This window comes from Balaenoptera musculus, chromosome 1 (genome assembly GCF_009873245.2).
Source record: "Balaenoptera musculus isolate JJ_BM4_2016_0621 chromosome 1, mBalMus1.pri.v3, whole genome shotgun sequence".
Taxonomy (NCBI): Eukaryota; Metazoa; Chordata; class Mammalia; order Artiodactyla; family Balaenopteridae; genus Balaenoptera; species Balaenoptera musculus.
Genome location: NC_045785.1, coordinates 12,628,138 through 12,645,177, shown reverse-complemented (window position 1 = coordinate 12,645,177; position 17,040 = coordinate 12,628,138). Strand labels below are relative to the sequence as shown.

The window sequence follows — 17,040 nt, the reverse complement described above, 5'->3', positions numbered from 1 at the left end:
CTCCGCCGGCCAGGCCTCCTCACCTCTCAGTGGACATCTTCACCTCGCTGAGCAGCCGTCGGGCCCCCACAGCCTGCCTCCACAGGAGAAGCAGGCGGCTGTGCTCGTGGCTGAAGTAGGCGTTGAAAGACTGGAGGGCAGAGGGGCTGAGTGTAGGGGCTGGAGCGGGGGCCGGCCCACTTCCTGCCCCCAGCTCTGACCACCCAGAGGCACCGTCGCCCGGGGGGTGGGTCTCCCAGTGGGCCGGCTCTGGGCCCGCATACAGGGCTGTTGTCGGAGCTGTACAGTCACCAGCTCAAGCCTCCCGCTGGCTAAGGGAGCTGGATTTCAAAGCCTCCATGGACTGCAAGCAGCAGCGAGGAAGGCAGAAAGCGCCGGGGACCTAGGTTGCATCCCAGCTGCCAGCCAGCTGCATGATTGGGCAGCTATTCAACCTCTCTTTAGGAGGATGATGGCACTTTCCACATATGGTCACTATGAGGAACAGAGGAGAAATCGCCCGCCTGGCACTGGCACGTGGTATGTGCTAATCAAGGCTATTATTATGACAACCATTTACCTCTACTAAAGGGCTCACCTGACCAGCAGGGCCCTCCCTCCCCCTCCCCTCCCCTCCCCCTCCCCCCCCCCCCCCCCCCCCCCCCCTCCCCCTCCCCTCCCCCTCCCCTCCCCTCCCTCCCCTCCCCCCCTCTCCCTCCCCTCCCCTCCCCCGCCCCCTCCCCCATAGGCCATTCCCCTCGGGTCAGGGTGGAGCCTCGGCCCTGCTGGCCTCCCCGGTGCCCACCTCTCCCTCGCGCCTCCACGCTGCCTCCCGCTGCTCCAGCTCCTGGCGGCTGCGTGTCCAGTCGCTGGTCACCTTGCGAATGTCCTCACTCAGAGCCTGGTTGGCCGAGTTCGCCTGGTCCAGCTGCTCTCGGAGCATAGCGTTCACCTGGGACAGGCTGGCGCTTCTGGGTGGGGGAAAAGGGACCAGTGGGTGCGTGGCCGGAGAGGACAGCCCTGCCAGCTATCCCCCAGCCCTGCCAGCTATTCCCACTGTGTCCCACCTCTGCTGTTCCTCCTCCAGGCGGATGAGGGCGCTCTCTAGGTCATGGCTGTGCTCTGTGTCCTGGGTGGGAGAAGCGGGGGCATCAAGCTGGGCACGTGGAGGGAAGCGTCTGCCCTGCCCCAGCCCGGCACCCACCCTCAGCTGCCGCTGCTCCAGCTCCGTGGCTCTCTCCAGCAGCTGCTCCTCCATCTCCGAGGTCTTCTTCTTGTACTGGAGAATCTGGGGATGGGTGGGGAGTGGCCGGTTAGCCCCAGGGGCATGGGGGCTGGGCCAAGTGAGCGCAAGGGTGGGCAGGAGCAGGAGTGGGTGGCCCTGACCTTGGCCTGCAGCCGCTGCACGAGCTGGGCCTGCCGCTGCTGGCCCTCCTGGTAGGCCTGCAGCTTGCGCCGGTAGGAGGCCTGCTCCTCCTGCAGCTGCCTCCGCAGCTCCACGCTCTGCCGTGCCAGCCCCCTGGGCTCCTGTGTTTCCAGCTCCCCAGACTCCAGCCGCACAGCCTGCTCCAGCTGCAGGGAAGGGCCCTGGGTGAGAGTCCTGGGCCCCCCCGGGAAGGCAGTCACAGGCCTCTGCAGGGGGCGCCAGGTTGGACCTGGACCCACAATGCCTTGCAGGCACGTGTGGGCAATCCCAGGATGCAATGCACGTGTGCACGGGTAATGCAGCCGTGCATGGACACACAGACTGGGCAAGCACGGACACACAGACTGGGTGTGCATGGACACATGCATGTGGGCCCACAAACGTATGCATGCAAAACACAAAGATGCACCTGGGGTAAACCTTAAAGGCCCTGGGTACACCGTGAGCCTCTCCTCCAAGACACCCAACCCCCTGTGGTGGATAATTATTGGATTCATGCCCCTGTCTCCCCACCCCCACCCTAAGTGAGCTCAGGAAAGCCTCGATTTTGTTCCCCATTGTATTTTAGAACAGTGGCAGTAGCAATGTTAATGAATTAACAGCATGAGCACACGTGAATACATTCACAGGCATCAATACACGTATGCATATCTGAGCTTAGAGACATGCACGCACATAACACACACAGGCCACCTAAAACACCCCCAGGGTGACACAGATGAACTCACCCCGCCCCCACTCCCCACATACACAGCACTCAGGTTTGTAAGAGGTGCGCACATGTGTTCTAATATAAGGTGTGGTTTATTAACGCCCTCTCGCCCCAGCCTAGCCTTGGGCTCCCTCCTCTCCCTCGCCTCATGGGAAGCCTCTGCGGTCACCGCCCTTCCCCTACCCACAGGCAGCTTGCAGCCCCTTCATCATCAGACCCTGGGGGCAGAGGCAGGATGCCTGCCGGCTCTGACTGCCTCGCTAGCCTGGAACCCCCTTACACCCTTAGGTACCCGCTGGTCCCAGGGGGCCCCTCAGCCTCCTCCAGCTGTTTGGAAAGGGAGGAGGGAGGAGGCCACTGAGGACAAGCAGGACCAACAGAGGAGCGACAGTGCCCAGGGAGAATCAACAGCACGAGAGCCCAGCCCAGTGCCTGGCCTGCAAAAGCCCGGGCAGGGTATTCACACGCCCACCCACGTTGGGTCCCAGGGAAGCCAACGGCAAGGGCAACTACTCTCCCCGACGCTAGTAACGGGGCCAGGCCAGGTCAGCCCCCCAGGCCTGTGTTAAGCAGTATGGCAGGAGAGGCCCAGTGAGTCACCAAGCTGAGTCATCTCCAGCCCCACTCCCACCCTGTTGCAGCAAATATAGAAATGAAGTTTTCCCTCCCCTGAGAACAAGGAGAATAAAGGGAACAGTGAACAGGCTAGAGAAGAAACATAACCTGGCCTGAAAGAGTCAATCACTCCTTGTTTTACTTTAACTGTCACTAATTTGTAGTAATTTGACAAAGCTAACCTCACTCCCTGACACTATGTAATTTACATTCAGCACCTATCACATCTAGTTCTGCGAGTTACATCCCCTGCCTCTCAATCCCTAACCTTACTTTGTCCCGGCACTTAACATTCGATAACAAATCACCCCCTATAGTTTTTGCATTTCAGAAACAAGGTCGCCGGCTGATAAACCAGAGGCAAACGGACAAGGCAAACGGACGCAATTACCAGACTGCCGGACCCCAATTACTGGGCGACCTGAGGCCAGCTATGACTGTTTTGAAATAATGCAAAGGAAAGGAAGAATGCAAGACCTTCACTACTCTGATCCTTATCACATACCCCAGACTGCGAGCCCCACATATAAAATCTTCCCTGATTCCCAAGGAGCGGGGGCACAGTTCTTGAGGCGCTAGCCTGGTGTGTCTTGCCTTCGGCCTGGTAGAAAAATAAAGCCATCTCTCTCCTCCTCCAAAATCCCTGTCTCCGTATTTCTGTTCGGCCTCGGTGCACAGGGAAGCCGATATTCGGCAAAACCACGCCCACCCCCGGGGACAGCGCAGGGCAGGGTGACTGTGCCCACGGAGGCTGCTTGGGGACTTCAGCTTATGTGGGGGGGATCCGGTCTGAGGGTGGAGGAGAAGGCAAGGTGCAGGGGGTCCGCCTGGAGGGTGTGCTGCAGGCCCGTGGCCAGTATCTGCGCGAAGTCCACCTAAGTCAGGTGATGGGCAGAGCATCCGCATCTGCGTGTGGTGACGGTGGCACCGAGATGCTGTGAGTGTGTTGTGCATGGATGCGGGCGCTTCCTTGGGTGTGGGTGGGGTGTGTCTTGTCATCTGTCTCCATGTGGGACCCTGTGAGTCTCTGGGTCTGGGCCTTCACAGGGACCGGGTGAGGTGGCAGCTGCAGTCCAAGGTCTACGTTGTGCTGCGGGCGATGGGTACGTCTTCGTGTGCACCCACGTGTCCATGTGTCTGTATGACTGTGTGCACAGTCACAAGTGGACGGACCTGGGGAGCGAAGCTGGGCTCTGCACGCGTCTGTGCACTTGTGTGTACCTTTGTCTGGCTGCAGGTGTCCAGGAGCTGTGAGACAACGTTGTGCTGTCTGCGGTGCGGGTGTGCCGGATATACCACGGTGTATGACTGTGCCTGTGGGTCGGATTGTGCGCTGTCTGGGCAGCTCCTGTGAATCTGAGTGTCTCCCCGAGGTGGGTTTGTGTTGGTGTGTGGGGAGGGTCTGATTGTGGCTTGTGTTGTGTGCATTTTGCACATCTGTGTGAACCAGCTGCTGTCTGCTTCTCGGCTTTAGAGGGCTTCCTGCGGCCGCCAGGTGCTCCACCGCTTCTCCAGCGCTCACCGCCAGACCCAAGCCACTCCTGGCCACACCCCACCCCTTTCCACAAACTTAGCTGCTCACCAAGTAGCCTTTCAATTTTACTTGTAATTCAAGAGGGAAGGAGGCTGCTACCAAGCCAGGGATGAAAGACGTTTACTGTCTCCCCTAGCAACCTCTGCCCCAGTCCCCGCCATTCCATTCACTCGGTCCAGGTTGCCATGGACACTGGGGTGGGGGGGGTGCGCAGGGGGCCTGGCCTGTGGAGCCGACTCCCTCCTTCCCATCCCAGCTGCCTCGCCCAACGCCTGCTCGTCAGGGACAGGAAGAAGCGGGGTCCTCCACTGGGACCCTGAGGTTCTCCCTCTGACCTGGGAGGTGGCCACTGGGAGCCCCTGCCTCAGTTTCCCTACATGTAGCCAACAGGACAGAGATCCTGACCTCACCTCCACTCCCCTTTCCCAGGGACGCTGTGGGGTTTAAGGGGTTGGAACAACCTCACTGACTGGCCCCCTAAGCCAGCACACGTGCAGCAGTTATGGCCACAAGGGCAGGCCCTGTCACCTGCAGCCCGAGGACAAGTGGGCAGCAGGGAGTGACCATGCCACAGGAGCACAGAGCCCCGGACCAGGGGTCTCGGCCCAGCTCCACCAACGACCTTGGGCCTGTCATGTCCCCTCCCTGGGCCTGTTTCCCCACCTCTAATGAGGTGATCTCCAGGCTCTGAGGTTCCCTGTGGACCCACCCCCAGGAAAGGCCTCAAGGTCACTGTCATGCAGCCCCTGCCTCCAGGGGGCGCCACACTCACACCATCTCAGACAGAGGACAGTCTCCTGCCAGGCTCGCTCTACATGCTATTCAGGGGTCTCCCCAGCCACACAAGGAAACTTTCTAGACTAAAGCAGTTCCCCCAACCGGCCCAGCCCCACAGCTGTGTCCTAGCAGAAAAGGGACCCGCTACCTCCACCTCTTCTTCCTTCCCCATGCCAGACTGAGGGGCGGTGCTAGCCTCACTGTCAGTCAGAAGTTGGTATTTAAAAGAGGGAGCCAAAAATAAATAAATAAATAAATAAAAGTAAAAGAGGCAGCCCCCAGGGGCCTGACACTGTTCCAGGGGCCAAAAGATGACCAGCCTAAACTGGGAGGGGGCTGGCTCAGGGCCCACCACCAACAATACAGACTCCGCCCAGCCCACCTGCCACACCCCCTGCAAACCTTGGGAAAACTAGCTCTGCACGGTCCCCAGTGCCGGGGACCATCCTGCTCTTCTTCAAGTCCCAACACATCAGGGGCTTGTCCAGGCAGGCGGATGCCAGGACACGGGCACATCCCACAACCACACAGAGGAACACAGATCCCTCTTCCCATCACGGGTATACAAGCCCCTGTGTGGACAGGCCCGGCTCAGGGGTCCTCAGCCATCCCTAGCCCTGCCAGTCCCACACAGGGGACCCTGGGCCAGCTTCAATCTTCCGTCTGTAACATCAGGGGTCACGTCTGAGGCCCTTCCAGCTTTCCCAGGGCCAGGTGCCCCCTGGAACTCCCAGGCCAGGTGCCTCTTCCCATACCCAGGAAACAAAACTGTAACACAGAGCCCTCGTCTGTGTGACCCCCCAAGCAGGGTGCTTTCCCTCTCTGAGCCTCGGCTATCTCCCCTGTTAAATGAGCATCATAATGGTCCCGACCTTGGTGCCTTAAATGTAAAGCACCCAGCACATGCTTGGCACACAGTAGGCACTCAGTAACCAGCAGCTACTATAATGAGTGTTATTACCACCCACACATCTCCCATCCGCATACACACTCCCTCCCTCATGCAACTCTCTCACCAACTTTCAGCCACCATCAACTCCCCAGGGTCGTCTCCCACGAGCCTGGAGGCCTAAAGGAGAAAATGCACTAAGAACCACCCGTACTCCACTCACACCGACCTCCTGCCCAGGCCCTGCAGCACAGGTCCCGGGGGACGTGAATCCTGCCTGGACTTGCAGGCAGGCCCGGCTTCTCCTTCCTTCCTTCCTTTGCTGGGCCTCACCCCCATGGGGAGCAGGGCAGGTCTGTGGCTGCCTGTGCCTACCCCAGCCTGCTGGGTGGACCCCAAGGCCCAGGTAACTGGGGGCACAGGAAGATGCCCAGAGACTCAAGGGGTGGCAGGGGCCTCTAGGGGTCTTGTTCTCCGTGCCCCACCCCGCAAGCAGGCTCGGGACAGCCAGGAATGAAATACCCCAGGTTCCAGGCACTTCATCCCCTCGTCTCATTGATTCCTCACAGCTCCATGTCACACTACTGGCCCCGCTACGGAAAGCAGGCTCACAGAGCGCGGTGGTTTGCTCAAGGCCACTCAAGTGGGCAGAGCCACAATCTGAATGGAGGCGGCCTGACTCCAGGGCCCACATTTTGCCCAGGAAGCGGGCCTGCCCTGGCTGTCTCCCCAGCCCTGCGCAGGGGAGCCCCTAGCCCAGCTCGCAGCCCCCGCAGCACCCACCCTCTCGCTGACCGCGTTGTACTTGATGGCCAGCTCATCGCGCTCAGCCCGGCTCCGGGCCAGCAGGTCCTCCACGCGGGACAGCTCCTGCTGCAGAAGCTGGTTCTCCTCCTGCAGTGGCAGCATGGATGCCATCTCGGCGGCCGGCAGCAGGGCTGGAGAGGGACAGCGGGCACACAATTAGCTTCCACCTGCATCCTGAGGGACCGCCTCCCCCTACAGGTGCCCTACCCATCCCTGGAGGCAGGAAGATGGACCAGGTCCCCATGAGGAGCTGTAGCTGAGGGGGCCCTTCCCAGACTCTCTCAACCCACATATGAGGTGTGGGTGCCGCCCTCCAGGGGGAACAGGGGCCCATCAGCCTTCCTGCCCGGGTGGGGAATGGACACTGCCACCCCTTATACTTCTACAAAGCCCTGAGCTAAGCTGAGCTGCCCTCCCCCTCTAATCCTGGGTTCACCCAGCTCACACCTTCCCTGGGAGAGAATGTGGTGTTTGGGGTTTAAGTCTTTGCAGCAGGCTGCCCGCAAGCAAGGAGGGGATGCTCAGCCCTGCCTTCCAGCAGCATCACATGGAGAACAAGTCTGGGAAAATTATACTTCTGAGCCTCCATTTCCTCATCCGTAAAATGGGACCCTCCATCACAGGCTTGTGCCTGCCTCACAGTGATTATTCAAGAAATGGAAGCTGCACTCATTATCTTCATTACGACTGTTGAGGAGGGGGATGTGAGAAGAGGTGAGATGCAGGCAGTGTCTGTGAAGGAGAGTGGTACCTGGGCTCTCAGGCTGGGAGAAGTTGCGGGTGACAATCTCCCTGATGCTGGCAGGCAGGCAAGTGGGCTGGGAATCCTGGCCCGGTCCTGCACGTTCAGGCCCTTCTCCTGGCCCGACCCCAGGATGCTGCTCTCCGGTGTCTGCAGGGAAAGAGGGAGGGTCTGCGGGGGCACCTGGGACCTTGGGCTCCCTGGCGTGGGTGGGAGAGAAACAAAGTCCTGCCGCACCAAACAAAGATGTGGGTGCCCAGGAGACCCTCGGGAAATCCCCAAAGGGAAGGAAGCCTGGGAGTGAGAGTCGCAAAAAGCCCAATGGGAGGACACTCTGTGTGCCCCCTGCCCCGGGAAGGAGGCCCCCTCGGGGGCCAGAGAAGCAAACCAAAGCCCACGGCCCACTCACAAACCTCCCAGGGCAGCACAGAGCGCTGGGGGCTCCAATCCAGCTCCCGTCCTAGATGGGTGATGACCCCACTGCTCCAGCAGAGGTCACCTCAACCCTAAAATCTGGAAGTAGGGACTCCCCTGCACTCGAGGGGCACTGGATAAGGGAGCCACGGAGTTGAGCCCTGAGCACCCCTCTACCCCCAGTCTGGCCGGGAGCTGCAAGCTGGGGTCCCTGCGCACCCCGCCACCACACCTCTCCCACCCCTGGACCCCTAAGATGTGCCCACGCCTCCCACTCCTGCTAGGCCCACACTCCCCTGCCCTGCACGGGGTGGGCACAGCCCCCAGGACCCACCTGGATAACCGCCTCCAGTGCCAGCTGGGCCTCCAACGACCCCTCCAGCCCCAAGTTCATGGGGTGGAGGCCGTGGGCACCCCTCTCCAGGCCCTGCGCCAGGGCCCTGGAGAACAACACAGCCCGCCCACCCTACAGCCAGACTGCTGTGCTGAGCGCTGGGCAGATTAGGCTTAAATCCGGCGGCGCCCCCTCGTGATCAGGGAGGTGGGCGGGTCTGAGGGGGAGGGGAGGGGAAAGGAGAGGGTGGGTGGGAAGCTGGGCAGAGGGGAACCGGAGGAGGAAGGACGAATAGGGGGAGGAGAGGAGAGAGGGGAGGAGGTTGGGGAGAAAGGGAAGGAGTGGAAAGAAGAGGGAAAAGGATGGAGAGGAGGGGGGAGGGAAAGGGGTAAGGGACCTGGAGGTGAAGACCGCCCCGCACTACACACACACACACACACACACACACACACACACACTCTATCCTCTCCAAGCGCAGGGGGTGGGGTCAGCATGCAGGAGGCGGGAAAGGCCAGTCTTCAAGACCATCTTTACTGACCCAGAAAAGGGGTCACAGGGTTTGCTAAGAATGTCTTTACAGGGTGCTGGGATGACGTTTGCCCACATCAGGTGCAGGCTGTGGAATTGCCCAGTCCAGGCAAGGAACTGAATCCTCCTTCTCCGACTCCTAACCCCACCCCCCCCACTGGCTGTGTGCCCCAGGGAAAGCAACTTTGCCTATCTGAGCCTCCAGTGTCTTCGTGTAAGATGCGAATATTGGCACCCATCCCATAGAGTCACCTGGGGGCATAGAGAGCTTACGACTGGGCACTGGGCTCAGAGTGAGCATGTGATCAATACTGATTTCATTCATCTGAAAATCCGAAATGTACAGTCCCTGTACCCCGGACCCTGGGGCTCAGAGGTCCACCCACTGCTTGCCATTGTTCCTTCCCTAAGGCAAGGAGGCTGTGTGGTGTAGTGGTTAGGCTGTCAGCTCTGAAATCAGGGTCAGATATGGGGTCGCATCGGAGCCCCAGCTCTGCCACTTGTTGGCAGTATGACCTTGGACAAGTTACCTCCCTGAGCCTCAGTTTCCTCATCTCTAAAATGAAACTGATAGCACCTACCACATAGAGTCACTGTGAAGATTAAATGGGTTGAACAGTGTAAGGGGTTTGCACCACAGCTGGCACGTGGTGAGCAGTGAGTAAATGGTGGCTGCTCTTCCTATTGTCATTAGCACCATGTGTCTGGGCTCCTGCTACCTCTTGGCCCACGGCCTCAGGGTGCCCTCTGCTCTAATGCCGTGTCCCATAGGAGGCACATTCACGTTATCTCATTAAATCCTCACCTCAACCCCTTTCCAGATGAGAAAACCTGGACACAGAGAGGTTGGGGCTCTTACCTATTCAAAGTGGCACACTGCTGCAGGGAAGTGGGAAGCCCTAAGTCCTTTCCACTTAAGCCAGGCAGCCTCCCAATAGGTGCCTCAAGGCAAGACCGGGGCATTTGCACTTCAACGCTCTACCAACCGTGTCTAAGTCAGACCCAGGAATGCAGCAGGTGCTGCATAAATGTACATCAGTCCAAGCAGAGCCTGGAACCCTCACCCCCAGCTAGGGAATCTGCTCTGGAAATGGAAAACCAGGAAACAGGGCACACTGGGCCAAAAAAATAAATGCCTCCACATTGCCATGGCAACCGAGGCCAGATTTAGGCAAAAGTAAACTCAGCCAGAGGCAGGAAGCTGTCACTACAAAACCCTGGGACTCCATTTTCCCACCTCCAGACAGTCTCCAGAAATCTCCTCTACAGGCTGCACACCTATAACCAGAGCAGGGGGAGGCCACAAACACCCGCAGGCCAGGCTCTCCAGACCTGCTTGCCCAGCTTGGCAGAGAGGGGGCCCCAGATGTGCTTGGTGAACTGAACTGAATTATTCTGTGCCTTTCCCCAGCCAGTGCCCAGTGCCCTAGGGGATGGGGGAAGGGAGCAGGATGCCAGAACCCTTTGCACTGAGTGATTCCAACCCTTGGCTCTGTCCACAAAGTTCTCCCCCTCCGGTCCTTCTGGGTTCTATTATAAAGCCCAAGAAACCATATCTAAACCCTGTGTGTATGTGCATTTTCTAATGTCTGCAGTTTCCGTCCAATTCTCAGAACAACAATTGAATTCCTCATAGGAAAGATCTGGATGTTATAGCTTCAGCGTCTGACTGCCAGGAATCCAATCTGGCTGTACCTCCCCACAAGCTGTGTGACCCTGGGCCAATGGCCAATGACTTTGCCTCTCTGAGCCTCAGTTTCCTTTTCTGTAAAATGGGATAATAACAGTGCCTGCTTCTATTATGAGGATTAAATAAGATGATCTGTGCTTAGCTATGTGCCTGGATATGGTGTGACAGAAACTGCTCTGTGTTCACCAAAAAACATTTCTGATTCTTCTTAGGAATATGGCTCGAAGTCATTTCCCAGACTCCACTGCAGTCAGATATGGCCATGTGATCAAGTTCTTACCAGCAGAATTAAGACAGAAAGAAGGTGTGCCACTTCGGACCTGGCCTATAAAAACCTCCCACAAGGACTTCTGTCCTTCCCCCAGCTGGAAGGAAATAACGCTGAGTTCCTAGGGGATGCCAGAGCCACAAGCTGGAAGGGGTCTGGGTCCATGGGTCACCATGTAGAAAGCCACCGAACAGGACTTTTCACAAATGAGAAATAAACTTCTGTTGTGTTAAGCCACTGAGATTTCAGGATTTCACTATCGTATCAGCTAGAATTACCTTAATGATTACCCACTGTTACATAGTGCATACGTGTTGTCTATTATTAGTGTTATCATCACTAGTATTATTGGCTCCTCCCAGTACCCAATGTGCTTGGTGAACTGAACTGAATTATTCTGTGCCTTTCCTCAGCCAGCACCCTACCCAATCTAGAACCCTGCCTGGTACACAGTAGACCCTCAGCCCTCAGGTTGGGCGAATAAACACAGAGGAGACACCCGTTGCACTCACTCCCTCCCCAGTCCTGCTTAGTCCTTTGACCACCCTGCAAAGCTGCCATTTACCAGGTCCAGCTGCAGGCCCTAGCCAAAAAGTCCCTCAAAGGCCACTCTTGAGTCAAAAATACCAGCTGCTCTCACCCCCTTATCCTTTCTTTATTCTCCAGTTGCTGACTAGAAATTATAATAAACATATTGAGCCAACCATGAGCCAGGCTCTGTGCCCCAATTTCTGCATCTGTACCGTATCTGTTTTAACCTTCTTGACAGTCCCATGATGCTGGTACTGTTCTACCCACTTTACAGATGACAACACTAAGGCTGGGTGAAGTTAAATGGTTTGCTCAAAGTCATCCAGCCATGAAGAACTGAAGCCACAGGTGAGAAGTATGCCTGGTTCCAGAGTTTTAAACTATCACACAATGGCTACCAACATGTAGTGCTTACTGTATGCCAGGCGCCACCCTAGGTCTCTGATGTATATTATATAAGCCACTGCCACTGCTTGCCTGGCCTGCTGAGATGGCTCCTCATGGGTCTCCCTACTTCCTCTCTTGTCCCCCAGCCCAGTCTATTCTCACACATCCCTCTTCTATTCAACCCCCATGCTGGCTACTATCACACTCAAAATAAAATTCAAAGTCCTACCACAGTGAACAAGGCCTGCTCAACCTAGCCCTGGTCTACCTCTCCACCTCATCTCCCCTCTCCCCCAGCTATTCCACTCTAGCCATGCTGGCCTTCTTGATTCTCAAACACACCAAGCATGCTCTGACCTCAGGGCCTTTGCATCTGTCATTTTCTCTGCCTGGAATGCTCTTCTCCCTTCTCTTCATGGCTGACTCCAGACCCTGGCCAAAAACGTCACCTTCTGAGATTGTGAACCCTGACCTCCCAGCCAAAGTGGTTCCTGCCAGTAACTGTTCACTGTCTTCTCCTACATGTATGTTGTCTGTCTGCTCCAAGGTCAGGGACCAAGTCATCCTTGTTTACTGCTGTCTCCACAGGGCCTAAGGCCCAAAGCGCCATGAACAGCTGTTGAGTGAGTGAATGAATGCTAGGAGACAAGTAGTAATATAGGAAATTAAATGAAAAAAAAATAGGAACGGTTTAGCAGGGGTCACACACGGCAAGCCTTGGCCATGTTCGATGTGACCCGCAGACTGAGTTCCCAGAAGGACCCCAGCGAACACATACCCAACACCTGAACACCTCGCAGGAGTTCAAGGTAAAAACCGGGCAGTGTCCCCCACAGGGGACTCCTGGGTGGGAGGGGTACCTAGTCTCCGAGGGCTGACCCCCATCCCCAGGGCTTGAGAGAAAGACCAGAGAGGAGGAGCTAAGTCAAGGAAACCTCCAAGATCCAGGGGTTCTAACTCCTGAGGTCTTTCCTGACTGAGGAGCCTGGCCTTAGCCTCTGGTCTGATCCGGCCACAGGATTTGTTTGTTAAGCACCTACTGTGAGCTTAGCTAAGGAAAACAGGAAATCTCAGATGAAAACAGACTGACGGTACCCTCGTGGCCCCCTCCCCCAGTGTCCCAATCCCCCAGACAAGTCAAGGTCCCAGAGGGAGCCGGGGAGACTGGCCACCAAGGGGGCAGACATTGCCTCAGAGCACTGTCCTTTCGGGTTGGCATAAAGATCACAAGGGAGCTTGCTCGTAACGGCAACCCCAGAGACTGGCACGAGGGTGGGGTCTCAGGCCCTACTTTGAGTAACCCAAGGAGGCCCCAAATCCCTGCACAGGCTGTGCTATCTTGGGCAGTTCAATTGACTGCCCTGGGCCTCAGTTTCCTCATCGGTAAAGCGGAGCTACTTTCGACTCGGTATGTTGCACTGAAACACTATCCCAAGCGAGGAGGGCAGGGACGGTGCCTGGCCCACAGGAAGCCGCAGTAAGCGATCGCTGCTGGTGGTGACAATTGGGAAAAGCCTCCTACCGCAGCTCAGCATGGAAAGAGGGGACCCCCGGGGCGGAGAGGCGCTTGTCTGCAGGCCGCTGCGCCCGGGCAGGCCCCCGTCCCCTGCCGCCTGCCCCAGCCCGCGGGAATCCGGGCAGGATTTGGAGCAGGACGGCTGGCAGGATGTCCGCAGAGGCCCCGGGCGCGCTCTCCAGGAGGCCGAGACGGGCAGCGCCGGGGCGTGCGGCGCGTACGCCCTGAGCGCCCCCAGGGCCGGGACGGCGGCTCCAACCCGCCCCCTGGCGCGCGCCCGCCTTCCCGCCCTCCGCGCGCGCCGCAATCTCGGCCCCGCGGCCTTCTCCCGCCGCAGCCCGCCCCGCGCGCCCGAGCCCCTGACCCACGGGAGCGCGCGCTGCGGGCCTCCTACCTTCGCGCGATACCACCACTGCCGCCGAGGCCGAGCGGGCCGGGCCAGGCGAAGCCAGAGGGCGGAGCCCGCGCCCGACCCGCCCGCGTCCCCGCGTCGCCTGGGGTGGAGGGCGCGCCCTGGGCCCGGGGCGGGGCCGGCCGCTGGGAGCTTGCGGCGGCCTCAGTCTACGAGCGCTTACTTACCTGGGAGCCGCACTAGGTGGAGGGCTTTTCATACACGATCGCATTTACTGCTCCGGACAACCCAGCAAACAGGGATTGTTAGCTCCTTATGCATAAACGGGAAAGTGAAGATTAAGCTAATTGCTCAGGGTCTCGACGCTGAAGGGTGGTGGAGCCGACTGGGAACCAAGACCCAGCTGCAGTCTCAGCTTTGTGTTCCCTGGCCCAGCCTTGAAGGCCTTAAACTCTTAACACCCCACTTTCACCAATGGACAGATCATCCAAAATGAAAATAAATAAGAAACACAAGCTTTAAATGACACATTAGACAAGATGGATTTAATTGACATTACAGGACATTCCAATCCTAAAAAAAACCAGAATATACTTCTTTCTAAGTGCTCATGGAACATTCTCCAGGATAGATCATATCTTGGGTCACAAATCAAGCCTCAGTAAATTTAAGAAAATTGAAATCGTGTCAAGTATCTTTTCCGACCACAATGCTGTGAGACTAGATATCAGTTACAGGAAAAAAAACTGTAAAAAATACAGACACACACGCTGCAAAGCATTTAAGCCCTGCGCCACAGCTACGAAGCCTGCGCTCTAGAGCCCATGAGCCACAACTACTGAGCCCAAATGCCACAACCACTGAAGCCCGTGCGCCTAGAGCCCGTTCTCTGCAACAAGAGAAGCCACTGCAATGAGAAAGCCTGTGCACCACAATGAAGAGTAGCCACTGCTCGCCGCAATTAGAGAAAGCCTGTGCACAGCAACGAAGACCCAACACAGCAAAAAAAACCCCAAAAAACAAAAAAAAACTAGAGACAAATGACAATGAAAACACAATGACCCAAAACCTATGGGATGCCACAAAAGCAGCTCTAAGAGGGAAGGTTATAGCAATACAATCCTACCTCAAGAAACAAGAAAAATCTCAAAAAAACGACCTAACCTTATACCTAAAACAATTAGAGAAAGAAGAACCAAAAAACCCCAAAGTTAGCAGAATGAAAGAAATCATAAAGATCAGAGCAGAAATAAATGAAAAAGAAATGAAGGAAACAATAGCAAAGGTCAATAAAACTAAAAGCTGGTTCTTTGAGAAGATAAACAAAATTGATAAACCATTAGCCAGACTCATTAAGAAGAAAAGGGAGAAGACTCAAATCAACAGAATTAGAAATGAAAAAGGAGAACAACTGACACGGCAGAAATACAAAGGATCATGAGAGATTACTACAAGCAACTATATGGCAATAAAATGGACGACCTGGAAGAAATGGACAAATTCTTAGAAAAGTACAACTTTCTGAGACTGAACCAAGAAGAAATAGAAAATATGAACAGACCAATCACAAGCACTGAAATTGAAACTGTGATTAAAAATCTTCCAACAAACAAAAGCCCAGGACCAGATGGCTTCACAGGTGAATTCTATCAAACATTTAGAGAAGAGCTAACACCTATCCTTCTGAAACTCTTCCAAAATATAGCAGAGGGAGGAACACTCCCAAACTCATTCTAAGAGGCCACCATCACCCTGATACCAAAACCAGACAAAGATGTCACAGAAAAAGAAAACTATAGGCCAATATCACTGATGAACATAGATGCAAAAATCCTCAACAAAATACTAGCAAACAGAATCCAACAGCACATTAAAAGGATCATACACCATGATCAAGTGGGGTTTATCCCAGGAATGCAAGGATTCTTTAATATCCGCAAATCAATCAATGTGATACACCATATTAACAAACTGAAGGATAAAAACTATGTGATAATCTCAATAGATGCAGAAAAAGCTTTTGACAAAATTAAACACCAATTTATGATAAAAACTCTCCAGAAAGTAGGCATAGAGGGAACTTACCTCAACATAATAAAGGCCATATATGACAAACCCACAGCCAACATCTTTCTCAATGGTGAAAAACTGAAACCATTTCTTCTAAGATCAGGAACAAGACAAGGGTGCCCACTCTCACCACTATTATTCAACATAGTTTTGGAAGTTTTAGCCACAGAAATCAGAGAAGAAAAAGAAATAAAAGGAATCCAAATCAGAAAAGAAGAGGTAAAACTGTCACTGTTTGCAGATGACATGATACTATACATAGAGAATCCTAAAGATGCTACCAGAAAACTACTAGAGCTAATCAATGAATTTGGTAAAGTAGCAGGATACAAAATTAATGCACAGAAATCTCTTGCATTCCTGTACACTAACAATGAAAAATATGAAAGAGAAATTAAGGAAACACTCCCATTTACCATTGCAAAAAAAGAATAAAATACCTAGGAATAAACCTACCTAAGGAGACAAAAGACCTGTATGCAGAAAACTATGACACTGATGAAAGAAATTAAAGATGATACAAACAGATGGAGAGATATACCATGTTCTTGGATTGGAAGAATCAACATTGTGAAAATGACTCTACTACCCAAAGCAATCTACAGATTCAAGGCAATCCCTATCAAACTACCACAGGCATTTTTCACAGAACTAGAACAAAAAATTTCACAATTTGTATGGAAACAAAAAAGACCCTGAATAGCCAAAGCAATGTTGAGAAAGAAAAGCGGAGCTGGAGGAATCAGGCTCCTGGACTTCAGACTACACTACAAAGCTACAGTAATCAAGACAGTATGGTACTGGCACCAAAATAGAAATATAGATCAATGGAACAGGATAGAAAGCCCAGAGATAAACCCATGCATATATGGTCACCTCATCTTTGATAAAGGAGGCGAGAATATACAATACAATGGAGAAAAGACAGCCTCTTCAATAAGTGGTGCTGGGAAAACTGGACAGCTACATGTAAAAGAATGAAATCAGAGCACTTCCTAACACCATACACAAAAATAAACTCAAAATGGATTAAAGACCTATGTAAGGCCAGACACTATCAAACTCTTAGAGGAAAACATAGGCAGAACAGTCTATGACAGAAATCACAGCAAGATTCTTTTTGACCCACCTCCTAGAGAAATGGAAATAAAAACAAAAATAAACAAATGGGACCTAATGAAACTTAAAAGCTTTTGCACAGCAAAGGAAACCATAAACAAGATGAAAAGACAACCCTCAGAATGGGAGAAAATATTTGCAAATGAAGCAACTGACAAAGGATTAATCTCTAAAATATACAAGCAACTCATGCAGCTCAATGTCAAAGAAACAAACAACCCAATCCAAAAATGGGTGGAAGACCTTAATAGACATTTCTCCAAAGAAGATATATGGATTGCCAACAAACACATGAAAGGATGCTCAACATCACTAATCATGAGAGAAATGCAAATCAAAACCACAATGAG

At 54.4% G+C, this 17,040-nt stretch overlaps 1 protein-coding gene across 1 annotated transcript in view; it reads right to left on the bottom strand.

The window, feature by feature from the left end:
• The window catches only part of CROCC (ciliary rootlet coiled-coil, rootletin), a 48,290-nt gene extending 34,679 nt beyond the window's left edge, over positions 1-13,611 (bottom strand). The window contains exons 1-9 of the mRNA XM_036874597.1: positions 13,544-13,611; positions 7,491-7,631; positions 6,728-6,870; positions 6,060-6,112; positions 1,366-1,579; positions 1,184-1,267; positions 1,047-1,108; positions 785-950; positions 24-130 (exon numbers count right to left, since the gene is read on the bottom strand). Coding sequence (XP_036730492.1) covers positions 24-130; positions 785-950; positions 1,047-1,108; positions 1,184-1,267; positions 1,366-1,579; positions 6,060-6,112; positions 6,728-6,850 — 809 coding nt within the window. The 5' untranslated portion in view covers positions 6,851-6,870; positions 7,491-7,631; positions 13,544-13,611. The remainder of the gene's footprint in view (positions 1-23; positions 131-784; positions 951-1,046; positions 1,109-1,183; positions 1,268-1,365; positions 1,580-6,059; positions 6,113-6,727; positions 6,871-7,490; positions 7,632-13,543) is intronic.
• Between the last annotated feature and the right edge of the window lie 3,429 nt (positions 13,612-17,040).